The sequence below is a fragment of the Calonectris borealis genome, chromosome 19 (assembly GCF_964195595.1).
Source record: "Calonectris borealis chromosome 19, bCalBor7.hap1.2, whole genome shotgun sequence".
Classification (NCBI taxonomy): domain Eukaryota; kingdom Metazoa; phylum Chordata; class Aves; order Procellariiformes; family Procellariidae; genus Calonectris; species Calonectris borealis.
Genome location: NC_134330.1, coordinates 6898652 through 6915768, shown reverse-complemented (window position 1 = coordinate 6915768; position 17117 = coordinate 6898652). Strand labels below are relative to the sequence as shown.

General features: G+C 41.5%; 1 protein-coding gene across 2 annotated transcripts; it reads left to right on the top strand.

Annotated features, from left to right (window-relative positions):
• Positions 1-3: 3 nt before the first annotated feature.
• TMEM248 (transmembrane protein 248) lies at positions 4-16884 on the top strand. Of its 2 annotated transcripts, none has more exons than XM_075168796.1 (7): positions 4-269; positions 9242-9416; positions 10089-10374; positions 11646-11796; positions 12582-12765; positions 13216-13359; positions 14155-16884. In XM_075168796.1, exons 2-7 carry the CDS (start codon positions 9258-9260, stop codon positions 14173-14175), a joined length of 945 nt encoding a protein of 314 aa, XP_075024897.1. In that variant the 5' UTR covers positions 4-269; positions 9242-9257; the 3' UTR covers positions 14176-16884. The 2 variants fall into 2 exon arrangements, with proteins under 2 accessions (XP_075024897.1, XP_075024896.1); XM_075168795.1 differs by lacking the exon at positions 4-269 and adding an exon at positions 1405-1955.
• Positions 16885-17117: the final 233 nt, after the last annotated feature.

The following is a 17117-nucleotide window of genomic DNA, read 5'->3' as shown; positions in this document are numbered from 1 at the left end:
CTGCGCCACCGTCCGCGCGGCCGGCCGGGGTGAGAGGTCACGGCTGCGTCCCCGGAAGCAGCGGGAGGCGGCGGCGAAGGAGGCGGGTGTCCGGGCAGCGGCGCGGGCAGCGGCCTCCCCCGGTCCGGGCCCCTCCCCTTAGCCCCCGCCAGGGCAGGAGGATGGTGCAGAGCCCGCCCGCACGGCAGCCCCGCCGCCTCTGAGCCCCGCCGCTGCCTCCGGGCCTCGACCCGCCCGGCCCGGGGGCCTCTTCCCCCCTTCGGGCGCCGGTAAGATGGGGACGGGGGTGGCTCTGGCTGACGGGGCCCGCGGGCCTCCCGTGCCGGGCGCGGGGGTCCCGGCCATCGCCGGCCTGGCGGACCCGGGCGCGCTGGCTGTGGGGTCGCCTTCGCCCTTCTTCGTCCCGGGAGGGTCCCGCCGGTGTGCGGGGGGGGGGGGGGGCGCAGCTCCGGGCCCCGACGCCGAGATCCCTGCTGACGGGTCCGCGGGCCGGAGCGGGGCGTTGGGTTGCCCCGGTGACGGTTGTGTAACGGTGGAAGCGCCGTGCGAGCCGCTGCGGGAGCGGCTGCCGGAGCCCCGGCCCCGTCGGCGGGGCAGGGCGGGTGAGCGGGGCCATCCCGCCGCCGGCCCCGCAGAGGTTCGGCCCGGTCGTTGGTTCTCGGATCTACGTGGCGGTACGATAAACGCGGGTGATTTGGCTTGGCTGATACATTTTAGCCTTAGTTCTACTTTATTACTTACTTCAAAATTTTTTTTAAAAAGGCTGTTAGCGTGAACTTTGTATGTGCGGCAGCGTACCAGGAAAAAATAGTAAGAAAGAGTAATTCCGGTAGCACTAAAAATATTTCCGTTTCAAAATTGCTCCTGAATAGTGATCCCTTCATTGTTTTTTTTGCTATTCACTACATATCCGTATTTTATCCTCTTTTATTTTTTTTTATTTAACTTCTGTCTAAAGATGTTATGATTTTAATAATAAAATTTCTGGTGCATCGTGCCTAGAACATGGCTGCTAGGTACCTAACGTTAAATTTGAACCGTATCTCATAATCACAGATATGGACACCCTGGGAAACATTTCTGCCTGACAAGGGAAAGAACAGATTACAGCAGAGCTTCCCCCCCCCCCCTTGTTTGCTTTTTAAGGGCTTGTCTTCTCTGGGGAAATTTATTTGCATGATTAGCTCTAGTGGTATAATTATACGGGTAGATTTGCCCTCTTAGACAAACCTGGAGTCTAGATAAGAATTCATCAAGGATTACTCTCTGCATCCTCATCGAACTTCTGAGAAGTTTTGCGGTTAGAAGTCTGTCGTGAGATGAAAGCCTGTCGTGGCTGGGCCCATCTTTTGCGGTAAATTGTTAATGCGTTTTTATAAACGGTTGAATTATAGGAAATACGTGCGAATCCTTTTGCTTCTAGGTTGGACGTACGAAATGGTTCTAGGTCCATCTAGCGAGCTCCTGCCACTTCACCGACCTGCTTTTCCCCTGGTCTCTGGAGCGAGCCGATGGCTGCCGTCCAATTTCTGGTCAGCAGGTGTCCGCAGGACGGGGGACAACTTGCGCGGGCAGACTGAGCAGAGATAACATTGCATTGTGCCTGCGAGACTGAATGCTCTTTGACCCTAGATTTAGTCCCATCAAAGAGGATTAAGACCTGAGCAGCTCTGTTACTTCCCATGGTTGATTTGAGGAGCGGTTCAGGGCCGGTGGAATGTGATTCTTCTTTTTCCACTTGAAAGACAAGAACTTGAAATGCCGCCTGATAATACAAAATAGACAGTGTGCTCTGTCAGTGAGCATCCGAGGGCAGGAACAAACAGACCTCGGTGTCCTTTGTGTGAGCCGGATGCATCCGGCAAGAGGCAGGACACGTCCATCGCCCCTGGATGGATGTCGTACCACAGGGGTGCAGCTCCCGCCTTAGACACTCCCCGACAGCGTTCCTGCAGGTCTGTTAGCTGTGAGCGTCTTTTTTTTTTTTTTTTTTTAATTAAATAGCGTAACATTTTTTGTAGAAATGAACCTGTTTTATCAAATGAGCCCTAAACTAAGTATTAATGAAACTCGTTGGTGTCAGAATCTTGTTGCTTTTCCCAAATCTTCCCTTGCCAAAAGCTGTGACAAGCTCCCTTGTCTGTCCTGGGAGTTTCATTTTTTTGAGAAGATCATCCTGTGAATAAAGCTGGTTCCCAGGACTCGGAACTCCCGGGTTTTGTTTTGGAAGAGGACTTGCGTATGTCCTGGCATGTCAGATTTTGTTAATTATCTAGCTGTAAAATGGAGACTGTACTTACCTACATGAGTTTGGGCTAAGCAAATTAAAGTCCCATTTCTTTACACCAGTGGGGATGAAGGGTAGAGGCATGGCAATACTATTGCCATATCCTTGATATTTCAGCTATTGTCCGAGTCCTTTACTTCAGTCATTTTTGCTGCTGTTTGCATTCTCTCCTTCACTAGTGGCCACTGGCTGTTTTCCTACTTCTCTCACGCAGCCGGTGTTAACTTCTTCCTATATCCAGAACTCTTATTTTGCCATTTCCACTAAAGCTGCAATTTCCTCAACTTGTCAGTCATTTTCTGCTTGTGATTCAAGCTGTGTATCTGTCTGCGTCTCCGGTGCCTTACAGTTCTCATTACAAGCAAGAGTTCTCATTACAAACAGTCTGAAGAGCCTTTTTCTGGCATTTTTTTGTATTTACACTGCTGAATTCTGTACTGCATTCCTTAATGGGTAGCCTTAATGAAGTCAACGATAGACCTTCTTAAATTGGTCATTAAACCAATTTCTGATTATTAAACTGTTACTGAGACTTTTCATACTTCTTGAGTAAAGCCTTTCTGTGAACTGCATTTGTTTGGCTATTGTCAGTACGGTATACGCAGAATTTGATTTCTCATGGAACTTCGACAGATCCTATAAAACTGAATCATTTTACTTTTCCCTTCCTCTCCCAGGTTCTCGTGCTAATCAGCAATAACCAGAATAGCATTTTTTTAATACAACTTCAAAGCTCTTAAGTCTAATATCGTATATTTTACTGTAGTCCATATGATCTAGATTGTGATAAATCATGTTGTAAGTCATGACCTTGACTTGTAAAAGTTGGAAGGTTTTAAAAATGCCCGAGCCAGAACTCTTGTATATGAAAGTGTACTCTTGCCCATGGCACAGGCTCACTTGGCAAACAGGGCTGCCTTTTCAAAGTCTGGCAGCAAAATGTCCATTTTCAACCAGAGGTTAGGTTTACTTTCATTTTACAGCTGGGTATATTTTAAATTGTGGTTTTCGCCTTCAAAAAAGGTCAGAATTTGGGGTTCACTGAACCAGTGAAATAAGGCTTTCGTCGCATCATTTATATTTTCTGGCTTATAACTTTTCTATCCTTTTCTGGTTCTTCAATTTTTTAAAACTCTTAGCATTTAAAAAAAGTATTTGGAACTTGTTTGCATTTTTCTGTTTCTGCATAAATTTTTCTTTAAGTGGTAAATTAAAATCAACTTTGCTGTCCCAGGAGCATCAGATGACACACTGTTCAGGTGCTTGTGTTAAATCCACCCCAGACATTTTGAACTACAAGACGCATTTGTTGGGAAGGGCTGCTAAGTATCTGGAAACATTGCATACACAGATTGAGTAATGTTGATCCACGTATTTTCCTTTCTATTTTTTAACTCATCTACTTTTTACTGTAAGTTTTCTGTCTTTAGCAAGAGTTATAGTCAGGAACTTGGGTGTTTGAAATTCAGTATCAATTTGATCCTTAAAATTTACTATAACTGACCAAATTACTTCCCTTCCTTGGCTTTGTTTCATGCGTAGAACTGAAATGTTTACTGATTATGTAGCTCTTGGGGATGTTGAAATGCTTAATTATGCCTTGAAAAGTGTTTTGAGAGGTGGAAAGAAACATTTCATGCAAGTATGAAGCATTTTGCTTCGTTCTGTTCTTGCAAGCTCTCAGGCTTTTGTTAATAACCTGCTTCCTGACTGACTCTGTTATCAGAATAACACGAGGAAAGAATCTCCTTTTCAACAGGTGATGTTCTCGCTCCCGTTCTGTGCTGTACAGCGTCTTCTGTCTGTGCTCTTTGCACGTGCAAAGGGCCAGGCCGTTTTCCTGCCATGCTTTCTGCTTCCAGGCTCTAGGAAAATGTTTTTTTATCAGTAAAGATATTTATAGGCTAAAATAGCTCAGGAAACTGTGATGAGCCACTGACTGGTTTGAGCCGATTCACTGTTATCTCCCACTTGGGAGCTTTGTCTTGGAGCAGTCTTGGGGGAGTAGGTGTGTTTGTGCACATCTGGCTGCGGATCTTTTGGTTATATTTGGTGGCAGAGGGTTGAAGGACCCTGGGTGATGTTTTCATCAACTTTCTTCCTCCGCAAGTCTTGATTACTTCTCTTCTTCTACTTTGTGAAGAAGACTGATGGCATTTACTGTGAGTCTGTTTACTTTGTTTTATTTTTTTAACACTGAAGGGCAGGAGAAGGGGAAGAGGATCAGCTGGACAGAAAAGTGCTGTGCTCCGGAGGGTCCCCTCCGTTCATTGCTCCAGCAGGCAGCCCTGCCTGCCCTGCTGCTGCTGACAGAGCTTTTAGGCTGCGCAATTTCATCCCGCAGGGTCTTGGTGTGCTTCCTAAAAAGATGAACTGATATCAATATGGTAAAGTAAATCTTCCTATAAAATTAGTAGGAAACCCCTCTTTTCCTCCCAACTGCGTGTTTTATGATAAAAATATTACGTTGTGAAATTCTAACGAAGATTTAAAGAAAAAAAAAAGAAGTCTTGATTAGCCTTCCCCAATTCCTGAAAGAGATGGACTGTAAAAGTTTGTGATGGTTTATGTAGTAGAAGTTAATAGTTCATTTCAGGGCAGAAGAGGGCAGCCTTCTGGTGAGGTTAGAAGCTTCTGTTTAATTTTAATTTTTATCCTGTTTTCTTTCCGTTAAAAAAAAGGAGGGGGGGATAATAATTGCTGCTGCTCTGAGAACCAGCAGAGGCTTTATTTTCAGTTGTGAGATCAGCTGAGGTTACTTTTGCTAGTTCTGTTTGATAGGCTGATTATACTAGATTAGAGATACAGACATTCTTATTAATTAGTCTTTATAAAGCTTTGACAGACCATTTTGAATATTTTGACCTTTAATAGGCAGCTTCACAGTTTACACAACTGTGATCTATTTTGCTTTACTATTTTTGTGTTTCAGGTGTTAGACATCAAGTTTGGTTTGAAGAGAAAAAAAACAAATTAAAGGTATTTTTGGTACCTGCTACTGTTTACTGTTCTTAAATGAGAGGCACTTTAGCTTGAGATCAACACCATTTCTTTGTTTGCCTGTTACTTATGGGTGGTTTGCTAGGAAAATCACAGTTCAGTTGATTGGTGTTTATGAGTGTTTTTCTGGCACGCAACATCATTTTCATTCAAAGTGGTTAACCCTGATGTGACCCATTTCCTAACCCCCATTGTACTGCTAGTAATGGGGCATCTTTCAAAACATAATTGTTTTATAAATAAACTGAACTGCACAGTTAAGATTAAATGCTATTATGTGCAATAAGATGTTCAGGCTTAGAAAACATGAGAGGTCTTAATGGAGTGCTGGTGGGATGGGTTAGCGCTGGCCTGCTGCCCTTCTCTGCCACCCAGTTTTCTTCCTTAAGATATTTCAGTGGTGGGTTTTTATTATTTAAACCCCTCTGAATGTTTTTCTCCTCTAGACTGACTCTTCTTACATGCACAACAAGAAGGGGAAATAAGGAGGAATTTAAAATGTTACTTCTTTGAGGTTGCTGTATGTGGTCTTGAGCTGTTGGGGAGGAAGACCCCCTCAACTCTAGAATAAGTGACTAATTTCTCGCTTTTTAGACGCCTACCCAGTTCTGTGTTTACCTGGGACTCGAACGTATTACCTGTTGTGTATTTCCATCCTTTACCATTTCTATCTTTTTAACTATATAACAGAATTTCCAGGGTTCGTAGGGCTAATTTAAGAGCACGGCATCTCTCCGGTGCGTGTCGAGTGTTTCCCGATGAGTACCGCCAGCTGCAACTCTGCCTGAACGTGGCATTTTGTCTTGACGTATACACCTCAATACTGAGCAATTACTTTGGAGTCGGTGGCCAATGTTCCAGGCTGGCAGTTCTCATTCTTCCTGTTGCGCTTGAGCTACTTGTTAGGCTGACTGCGGAGATTTTTATTGCACAAGTATTAAAAGGCTTAGCCGGAGTGGAGAGCAGCAGGCAGCAGTTATTAGAGCCACTTTCTAAATTATTTATTTAGCTAAAAAGTGAAATCTGATCTTGCTTTCCTGACCTGCCAGGAGGTAATAGCATTTGGTTTCTTTTTTTAATTGTGTGAAAAAGACATAAAAGTTTAAATTATATTCTTTAGGTTATTCATTTACACAGAGGAAGTTGTTAGTTACAACCGGAGCTGGAAGAAGAATAGCATTTGCGTCGTGTTTCTAACAGGTCCTAACAGCAAGGAGGAGTTTAAGTGTGTGGACCATTAACCGGACCCCTAAAATCTAGTGGGAATATACCTTTTGATTTACGTGCACTGATCTGTTTCACGAGTTCTTTGATAATTAGTGTTATTTAAGCACTTTATTTCCTAAAAAATCGGTAGTTCTTCAGGCAGCAGCGTGGAAACATTCTTCTTAGTTCTGGTTTGCACTAACTGTGTCCGATTGCTATTTTCCTGTCAGCTCTAGTATTGAAATCCACAGTTGTTCCCTTTTCTCTCGCAAATGCTCAAAAGGCATATTATGCTTCAGAAATTGCAGCTTATAGCATTTTCTAATTACTTTCACAAGCCGTTGAGTTATGGGAGCATATTAAGCAACCAGCACTTAAAAGCTGGTGATCTCTTACATAAAAATATTAGCCTAAATATTTTTATATGTATGCTTTTCAGCGCATCCAGTTTTATGGCGGATTTTAGACCCTGTGGTAAACAAGCATGCTAATGGAGCTGTTGGAAGCCCCTTTAAAAAGGAATCACAGTACTGTATATGCTGTGGGTGACATTCAGCTTTGATTAAATGCTGTAATAAAGCCTGCATCTGTGTTGTTATTTTCAAAAGGAAATTCAGAAGGGAACACTGAATACAACTCTGCTTTTGGTTTATCTTTTGATCTTTTTCCATCTCAACATGTGTCTCCAATGTTTCTAGATGAAGTGTTTGGGATTTTTCACTAGGGCTCATTTAAGAAATTTGCTGCCAGTGACAAGATAGGAGACAGAACATACAGAAGTGCGGATCGTACCCAGCGTGATCCTTACCAACACCAGCTCTCCCTTTCCCTCTGCCTCCTGCCTTCTTTTGACACCTTCACTGGCCCGTTCGGCCATAGCATAGCTGGGCTTGGACAAAGAAGTTCTGGTAAGGTGCACATTTGTCCACCTTTTCTTTCCTCTCCTCTCCTTCTCTCCATCCTTTCTCTGCACCGTGCTTTTCACTCTCAGACACGCTATGGTTTTTTTGTAGAGGTGTTTGTCACCCAGTCATTCTTGCTGATGAAAAGTTGCCGGCTTTCCTGGTCTTTGCAGAGTGGATGAAAATTGGTTGATGGTGCAAAATAGTAAACCCAGGACGTGATCTTGTGCTCTGGAGCGAGCCCTGTTTCAGCAGATTTCACAGAGGCGAGCAAGTAGGTGTGTGGGGAGGAGATGGGGAAAGTCAGCGTGCACAGCTCGGCGTTGCGTTATTGCCACAGGACCTCGGGTCTCTTCTCAGTGAGTTGAATTTTCCCCTCTCTGGAGCAGTTTTGCAGGTCTTGTCAATATTCCTTCTGTTAAGAATAACAGAAGCATTTCTGCCAGTAAAGTCTCAAGTACACACAAGAAAGTTTTGATCATTGTACGCTGTGGGATCTGAAAAAGACTTTGTCTGAAAGCTTGTCCTTTTCCCTTCTCTTGCTTTCTTTTAAATCAATAGATCAGATCAAAGACCGCTCTCTCCCTTGCCCTCTTTCTCAAAACCTGTTGCTCTCTCGTCCTCAGACTTACCGCTCTTCAGCTGTGCTACATCCGGATTGCAAATGACATGTGCTTCTAATAAGAGTCAATGAGAATCACCCAGACCTGCAGGGAGCAGAGTCCCTGACTTAATTAAATGTTGTCAGATCTCTATGAATGCTCAAACATTAACCATTGCAGTGCTGAATTCTTTAGACGCTAGTCCTGAAGTTTGCCTTTTCGTATGGATTTTGGGGATAAGCAACACATTGCTAGGAACAGTTACCGCCTTTCTAGTTTAGTTGGGGTTAAAAGCCTTTTCAGCCAGAATTTTAGGTAAGACAAAGATAAGATGTTTGCTTGAAGGTCCTTCCTTGCAGAGCTTCTGAAGTAGGTGCTGCAAGGCTGCCCTTTAACACTGAACGGTGTGCTTCTCGTTGTGAGTGGAGGTGGGGAAGCCGATACAGTAAACTTAGTTTGGGTCTTTCTGCTCTGCAAATGAAAAGAAAATTCAGAAGGGGAATCAGACAAAATATTATATTTTGGACAAAAATTAATGATTCAGTACATTTCCTCAGCATGTGTAAGGTCCTCTCTTTGTTTACAGACTCTAGCAAAAGTTCTCTAGATCCTGCAACAATCAAGTAAAGAAGGGAGTCTTCCAGCCTCCACCCTAGTGCAGTTGTTAGGTGTTTCTGATCACAGGATTCCTGATGCAGAAGCCTAAAATAACGTAGGCTGCTTCTCAGATCCCATTTTGAAGGTAGAGGCATTTGGGGCTAGGGACAGGGTAAAGGGGGATCTTTAAGGCTTCAGCCTCAGTTTTGAAAGTATATGCAAGGATGTACAAAGTTTGATCTGTGGGCTGCGTTACAACTCCATCCGCACTGTAATTTGATGAATTCAAACATTACTGGAATTAAAGTGTAGCAGTGTATATCCTGTCGAGGTGTCTGGGGAAAGAAAAGAACTGGTTTTATTGCTTATCAGCGATATTTGGCTGTGCTAGAAGCTGTCCTCATTTCTTAAAATCTGTTTCCAGCTGGCAATTTCAGGCACTGAGAAGATGATGTCAAGCATGTTTTGATTTGTGCTTTACGTAAGGCTGAGTCTGTGTTCAATGAACAGTACAGTCATATAATTGAATCTCATTTTAGTATATGATTCCATTTTTTGTTGTCAAACTTTTGTCTCATGTGACCTACCAGCCCAGCTCAGTAACACACACAGCCCAATCACTCTGTTGTAATATTCTTTATTTTTAGGAGAACAATCAGAATAATGTTCAACATAAACCTGTTGGAGAACCTGAAGGTTTACATCAGCAGTCGACCTCCGCTTGTGGTCTTTATGATCAGTGTAAGCGCTATGGCAATAGCTTTTCTGACACTGGGTTATTTCTTCAAAATCAAGGAGATCAAGTCACCAGAAATGACAGAGGTAGGTACAGAAAGTTCCTGAGCTAAACAGTGGGAATACTAATTTGAAAAACATGCCCAAAGCTAATGAGTTGCTTTTTTTTTTCCCCAAGAACCCTCTCATGGGAGTGCACAGAGTCTTATGGGAGATTGTCTTCCTTTATACTTGCCTCTGATTTCATAAGGAGAGAGGCTATTGGTGTGAACCTTTGAGAATAGTCTTGGTTTAGTTTGAGGATGAGGCCGAATCATCTGACGTGGATCTTCCCTCCTATGGCTAGGAGCCTTTCTTTTTCTTATTCTGTTGTGCCAGCTAGCTTGTTTGTGAAACTTCTGATCTTATCTATTCCGTAATGAGGGAAACATTGCTAGAAACCGCTCGTGCCCTGAGCGTGGTGAGAACGGCCCAAGTTGGTATGTCCTTTCTGAAGTTTAAAGGAGGATATTCTGCCGCTGTGCCGAGCAGTGGTCAGGTGGTGGCTGGGATTGAACACCTCTAACTTTGTAAACAACTTGCCCTGTTGTTGAGATGGCCGTGGTGGTATTTGTGCTTGCTTTATGAGCCACGTAATTTTTGTTAAATGGCTTGGAACTGCGGGCGGGATGGTACGTGTCAGGGTCTGCACTGCTCTAGGGAAGTGGCAGCCGAGAGTTAACTTGCTAATCTGGTTGAAATCTTCACACTTGTTTTAAGGACTGGAATACCTTCCTCCTGAGGTTTAATGATTTGGACTTCTGTATATCTGAGAATGAAACCTTAAAGCATCTCATCAATGATACCACAACTCCAGAAAGTACCGTGACTAGCGGACAGGCGAGATCTTCTACACAGTCTCCACAAACTCTTGAGGACTCTGGTCCAATAAACATCTCTGTTACAATCACGTTGACGCTGGACCCACTCCGACCATTTGGCGGATATTCTCGCAATGTCACACATCTAAGCTCCACAATATTTGGACACCAAATTGGACTCTCAGGTATGCAAGACTTGACCTTTGTAAATTTGAGTGATAACTATATAATCAAATAAAAACTCACCAGCTTATTATTGGTGAGATAAATCTTTTGCTTAGAACATATATGTGTTTCCAGATTTGTTCTGAGTATATTCCTATATAGAGCCTTTCATCTGTTTACTAGAAAAACTTTTCCTTGCATTCAGAATGGAAAAGAACCTGTAGGTTTACCAAGATCAGGCTTTACAGTTTTAAATGATTAACCTAATGACAATGGAAGGTAATTTTTAAGCCAACAAAATTCTGAGCAGCAAAAGCTTCTGCAGTGGCTATCTTCAGTTCTATCTTAATACATCTTCAAGTCCTTACTCACATTTTGAAGGCATTTATGTATATACATTAGAGATCAAGTAGCACTTTGTCTAAAAAATACAGAGTTTATCTAAAATGCCTACATGAATAAACTTTAATGTCACAAACAGCAGCCAATAAGATGGTTAAAATTTCTGTGGTGTGGAGAGACTGATCTGTTATGTGGCTGCCCTGGCAGTAAGTTTTGACAGGAGACTGTAGAGAATCAGTAGAAATGGATAATAGAACCTCGCTGAATTTTAGCTTTTAGCCACGGTTGCATTTTATAATAATGCCTGAAGGTGTCTTGAACCTCAGAGACCTGTGAAGAGACATTTGCCATAGCTGTAAATCTGTATTACTGCATTTTATGTTGTTATTTTGTTACTGCTTTAAGAGCTATCAAGTGCAAGTTCCATTTCCAGTAGCCTGGTTTTATTTTCAGTATGACTATGTTCGCATGGAGTTAACGTACACTACTTAATCTGCAGTTCAGTATCTGCTGGCACCTTTTTGTCTACATGAATATCTCCAATTTGAAAAGTAAGTGTCAGAAGAAGCAAATGTGGAACAAAGTCTTTGGGAGGAGAAAGGCTAAAGTTCTGTGATTTTACTTTCTAATAAAGTTCTCTGACCATGCATGAATTCACTTACAAATAGCAAGTTTTTTGTTTCTGAAAGGAGCCTAATGACCCCACTGCTTCTGGGCGCAGGAGAGATTAGAAAGACCAGCAGCTGGGTTTTTTGTAGTTTGGTTTGGTTTGTTTTTTAACTTTCTTTTTGCTCTCTTTGTTGATAGTAAAGATCCTGGATGACTTCAAAGGTACAGGTTCAGGGTGATGGTTACTGCCTTAGTCGTTTGAATGTTGTCCTTATCCTAGTGATTGCTGCTCAGATACGTTTGTGAACGAAAACCAGCTTTCCTTCTCTCTTTCTCAAAGGCAGAGAATCCCATGAGGAGATAAATATTACATTCACCCTGCCGGCTGCCTGGAATTCAGATGACTGCGTTCTTCACGGCCACTGCGAGCAGGTTGTGTTCACAACCTGCATGACTGTGACAGCAGCCAGCAACGTATTTCCTGTCACAGTGTAAGTGCGTTTTAAACACTCCTTCATAGACTGGTTACTGCGTGATTAATTCCTCGGCTGGTCCTCTGAGGTTGTTACTTCCTGATGAACGTTATTGTTGACTGTGGAAATTATGTACCTGCCGTCCTTCCCCCAGTAAAAACCCTGTCTTGAGACTTTTGCTGTCTTTTAGCGGCACTAGATTTTTCTGTGGATGTTTTGAACTATAGCCCCTACCTGTCTTTCAACATGCTACCTGTGATTTAAACTTCACTAGGAACAAAAGAATCCATGAATATTTAAGAAAGATACCGTATAATTTAGTTTCATTACTTTTTGTGTGAGAGCTAAGGCTTGACACTAAGGTTCTTATCCTCTTCCCTGCTGAGAGATCAGCGTAAGCCAAATGCTGCTTTGCTACCATACCCCAGCAGTGCAGACTTTTCATCAAAATAGTTTCCCTTTGTCTTCTCTAGACTCCCTGACACTATTCAGTGTACCCTGGAGAACCACCAGATAGATTCACATGACTGTGTGAAGCCTTATGAAAACCAATGTTTTTCTAATTAAGCTGTGGGATGTTGACTTACTGGAACAACATGCAGTTAAATTCTAATCTTAGTGTAGGAGTCATATGTTTTTTATACATCCTTTTGGTTAAGCTTTGTTTTTTGTTGTTTTGAAAGGTCCAAAATAAAACCGTATTTTATGCTGCTGTTGAGAAGACTCGACGCAGTTCTAAAAGTTAGCCTTACTGAAGATGGAGAATGGCAATTGGGGTGCTAATTATTTCTGTTTTTCTGCAGCCAGCCACCACATTGTGTTCCTGAAACATACAGCAATGCTACACTTTGGTACAAGATCTTTACCACAGCAAGGGACTCTAATACAAAATACGCACAAGATTATAACCCTTTCTGGTGTTACAAAGGAGCAATCGGAAAAGTGTATCATGCTTTAAATCCCAAACTAACCGTTATAGTTCCAGATGTAAGTGCCGTGGTGTTTTTATATGTTATGTTGAATAAATGCTTAGCTCTTGTTCAATTGAATATGGTTCTGTTCATGTCCTAAAATAGTCATATTCAGTGCTGGTTTATTATGAGACAGAATTGGGTATGCTTCACCCCTGGTGGGCGTGATGGTCTGCATGTAATCTCCGTGTGCCTCACAGCTTTTAATAACTAACATTTATATTTTGAAATCATTTGGCAAAAGACACTGCCAGTATATGGGAAGAGATCTCTAGTAGATTTTTAACATGAACCTTTTGGCTCTTTGTGCCACAATTAGGAATCATTTTCATTACTATGCCAGCTGCGCAAAGGGGAGAAAGTTGATTCATGAGGTAATTTCTGTGCTGATCTGATAATTATTGCTTTAATATAAAATGCCAACTCTCGGTGCATTGTCAGTAAATGGTTTTAATTCTCTGTGCAGGATGATCGCTCTCTAATAAACCTGCATCTCATGCATACCAGTTACTTTCTTTTTGTGATGGTGATTACAATGTTCTGCTATGCAGTTATTAAAGGCAGACCAAGCAAACTGAGGCAAAGCAATACAGAATTCTGCTCTGAAAAGGTGAGTCTGTGTAATAACAAAATATTGACTCTGATAAGAAAACATAGAAAACCTCCTTTTTCACATAGTACCGACTGGTTTTTCTTATCTCTGGAGATGTAGATTTAATTCCCTTTCAAAGAGGCATAGGTGTTTCATTGTGGACAGTACAGACGGTAGCAGCAGTACAGCTGCTACAAAATACATGTATGTGCTTTGCAGATCCTCAGAGTTAGATTTCTCTCCTGCAGAAGTGGATTATTGCGGTTCAGTAAATGCTGTAATGCAACTCTTCTGCCATAATTCTGATGTTACTTGCACCATTTTGTATGAAGCATTGAATAGCTAGCATTGAGTAGTTTTATTTATCTTTTATCACAACAGACTGAGAAGTTTGAATAAAACATGATATGTAATTCTAATGGTTGTTAATCAGAATTAAATTAAAACAATGACAAAACTATTGAAACAGTCATTATTCAATACTTCATTGGAGACCTGCGCTTTGCGTGAAGGATTAAATATGAATATATTTAATTGTGAAGTAGGAAGCTAATGTTGGCACCTTTTGATCTTAATGATATTTTGTAGTATAAGCTGTTCTGAGTTTTTTTGTTTTGTTGTTTTTTTTTTTAAATTGATTATGCTAAGTACAAAACACCTTCAGACTTACTTTGATTTCCTTTCCAAGTTAGACTTTTCAAGGTTCTTGAAAAAGCAAGGACAGATATGCCAGCTGCATGGAGATAAGTAATATCACTGTTGTGGGATTAAGAATTTGACTTTAATTAAATGTTTTCTTTTTCTTTTGTTTAGGTTGCTTTGTCAGAAGCATAATCCATCGTCTCCTTTTACTGAGAGTGACTGAGAACCGTAATCATTGCCTGCTGAACCCAGAATGGGTCTTAACACTCTGTGAATACATTATCTTGCAATGTTGGTTTATTCCAACCAAAGACATTTCAAGTGCCTGTAATTGATTTGTACATATTTATAAAAGTATATTCAGAATAGGTCAGATGATGCACTTGTTCCGCATTGTAGTGCGGCCGGAAACTTTCAGTCTTTACCTGTGGACATAGCCGAATGTTTGTGTAGATATGTTTAGTGATATGGCTACATATAGTCAGAGCAAGATATTTTTGTCTAGCTGCACCTGGGCAGGTTAAGATGCCTTTGCAAGTGTCTCAAACAAACCAACAGATCTTTGTTTTTTGCCCGATGGTATGTACAGTGTGTTTGAAACAGTATGCACCTTTGATATAATACTGCATTTCCAGAGCCACCAATCTACTACATGAATTAAATGTGTATTTGTGTGGCCTAATACTTTCTTCCATTTGCTCCTTGCTTGCAAGAAAAGATATCAACATGTTAGGGTTTTTTTGAAAAAAGAAATACATATTCACATTTTAATAGTGCTGTATTTAGGACAAACTTGTGCTTTTATTCATAGTAAAAAAATTAAGAAGTGAAGTCCCATTTTAAAATGTTTCTTACTGAAAAGTGCTAAGTTTGATTTTTTTTTTTTCTTCTTTTTTTTCCTTTCTCATTTGGCTTGCTGAATGCCAGAGAATCAGTCAGCATAGAGACTATCTGGAAAGCTTTCCACCTGGCCTCCCATCTGCAGCCCTCAAACCAGGATTGTGCGTCTCTGCTGCAGAGCAGCTTTCTGTGAACTTTTTTTTCTAGAAAGTGAAACTTAATAAAAAGATGTGTTAACAGTCTGGTGGGGCTCTGCACAGCCTTGGGCAAGTGCAAATAATGAAAGGAAAAGAAAGCCCATAGTCTGTTACAGAGCTTCACTTTGGGACGCTCCATCCATCTCTGAAGGGCAGCTGAAAATGACACTTTGATTGGCTTTGGGCGATTGCCATTTAATGCTGTCCACTCCGGGGAGAATGACAAGGAGAGAACTAGGGCTGCCGTGATTAAGGTCAAAGAAACCACACAGTAAAACACACACTGTTCTCTGTGTCCGTTCTTAAATCAGAGGGTTTATTCGGTGCATTTCTCCCTTCCCCATTCTGGCTTTTGCTGTTTCTTTTTGGCTTCTTATTGAGTAGCCTGCTTAATTTTCAGGAGTCAGGGTTTTCCTGCAGACATCTCCACCACTGCTTTTAAAATCTCACTGGTTGCCTTAATTGACCTTTCATCTTGTCTTTCAGCTTTCTTGTCAGTAGTATAACTGTAGGGCTGCATGCATACACATAAGCTTTCTTTCCTCCTCCTTCCACTCTAAACTACGGAAAAGAAGAAGCCCAAGTCAAAATCTCAGTCTCAATTATGCTAACATAAGATTCTTAGTTTATTACCTATAGACACTGAATGGTACCATACTGGTCTGTAGGCCAGTATGTATGGGACTTCAGTAAGTTCGCGAGTCGTCAGAGCGTTTAAAGCAAAATAGTCACACTTTTCTTCAGAACATTTCCTTTATAGAATTTCAGTTACTTAAGTGGTGTTAACTAACATGCGTTTTTCTCCAGGGATGTTAAGGCAAAGCTTTAGAGATGGCCTACTTTGAAGTCTAGGGATAAATGAAGCTTCCAGTTTTCTCCTGATGCTGCTATGGGCTAACGCTGCTTCGCTGAAATGAATCAGTGAAGCCAAAACAGGTAGACGGCTTCTCATGAAAACCGTCCGAGCTGTTCCTAATTCACGCATACCGAGCCTTCTGCATTAATACTGACTTCTAGAGTTGCCTACGAGGGTGGCTTGAACGGGGGACCAAAGGCAGGAATAGGAAATGGATTGGGGTGGTGTTGCAAATTCTGGAAATACCTAGAAAACACCCAACATGATGCAACTCCTTTAAAAAAGCAAAGCCGAGTCCTTTCTGTTTCAGCAAACTAAAAATCAAACTCCAAATGCTCTAATTGGAATTTGGGCTGTTGGGGAAAACAGAATTTTTTTTAATCTGGTTTTGCTGTGTGGTAATTAGAGGAGCCTGCTTTGCAATTTATCGCCCACTCTGTTGAAGTACTCAGAAATAATAAGATTGCAACCCACAATCGCAAAAGGGAAAGTGTTAGAGTTGTGGTTTTTGGCCTTCGTTTATCCCTTTGCAGCCCTGTATTGCAGCGGAGGGGTAAGGGTGTCCATCAGGTTGAAATGCTGTGATACTGAGGAATATTGGATTGTTCCTAGGCGCAATGTACAAAAGTTAAATGCAGCCAAACAGAAGAGTAAAAACTTAATATTAAAGTTCGGATCATATTGATCTTTCCTTTTTTGTTTTCTTTTTCTTTTTAACTATGACTTGAATCAGTTTTGATTCTATTTGTACGTGTTTTCTTGTTCTTAGAAAGCTGCCATTTTCTTTTGCATTTTTCTTTGGCATTACATAGAAAATCTGAGCCTTGGTTTTCAACCCTCTGCAGGTGATTGTAGGGTTAAGATGGCTTTTTTGTTTTGTTCTTACATTTCACTTGTCTTGTTGCATGATGGTTAATAGCTGATTTGGAAATGACATTTCTCTCCTAGATTACTTTTGTGTTTGTAAGATGTGCATATTGCTTTGCAGAATAAAAACAATGAAGTTTATTCTGTTGTCTTTATTTCTACTGCCCAGTTGCTGTGGAAGTTTTATAAATCACCTATGTTATGTGGACCATCGGAGGGAATGAGTAGCGAAAGTCTGCAATAGATTGGAATTTCCAAACCTTTGTTCTACCTCTGGTGCAGTGAGCACCTTAGTAGATGTTTTTTTCTTTATGTATCATGGGGTAGGGAACGTAGCTGGTGCCCATCATGAGAAATGCAGAATTTGTGACCTA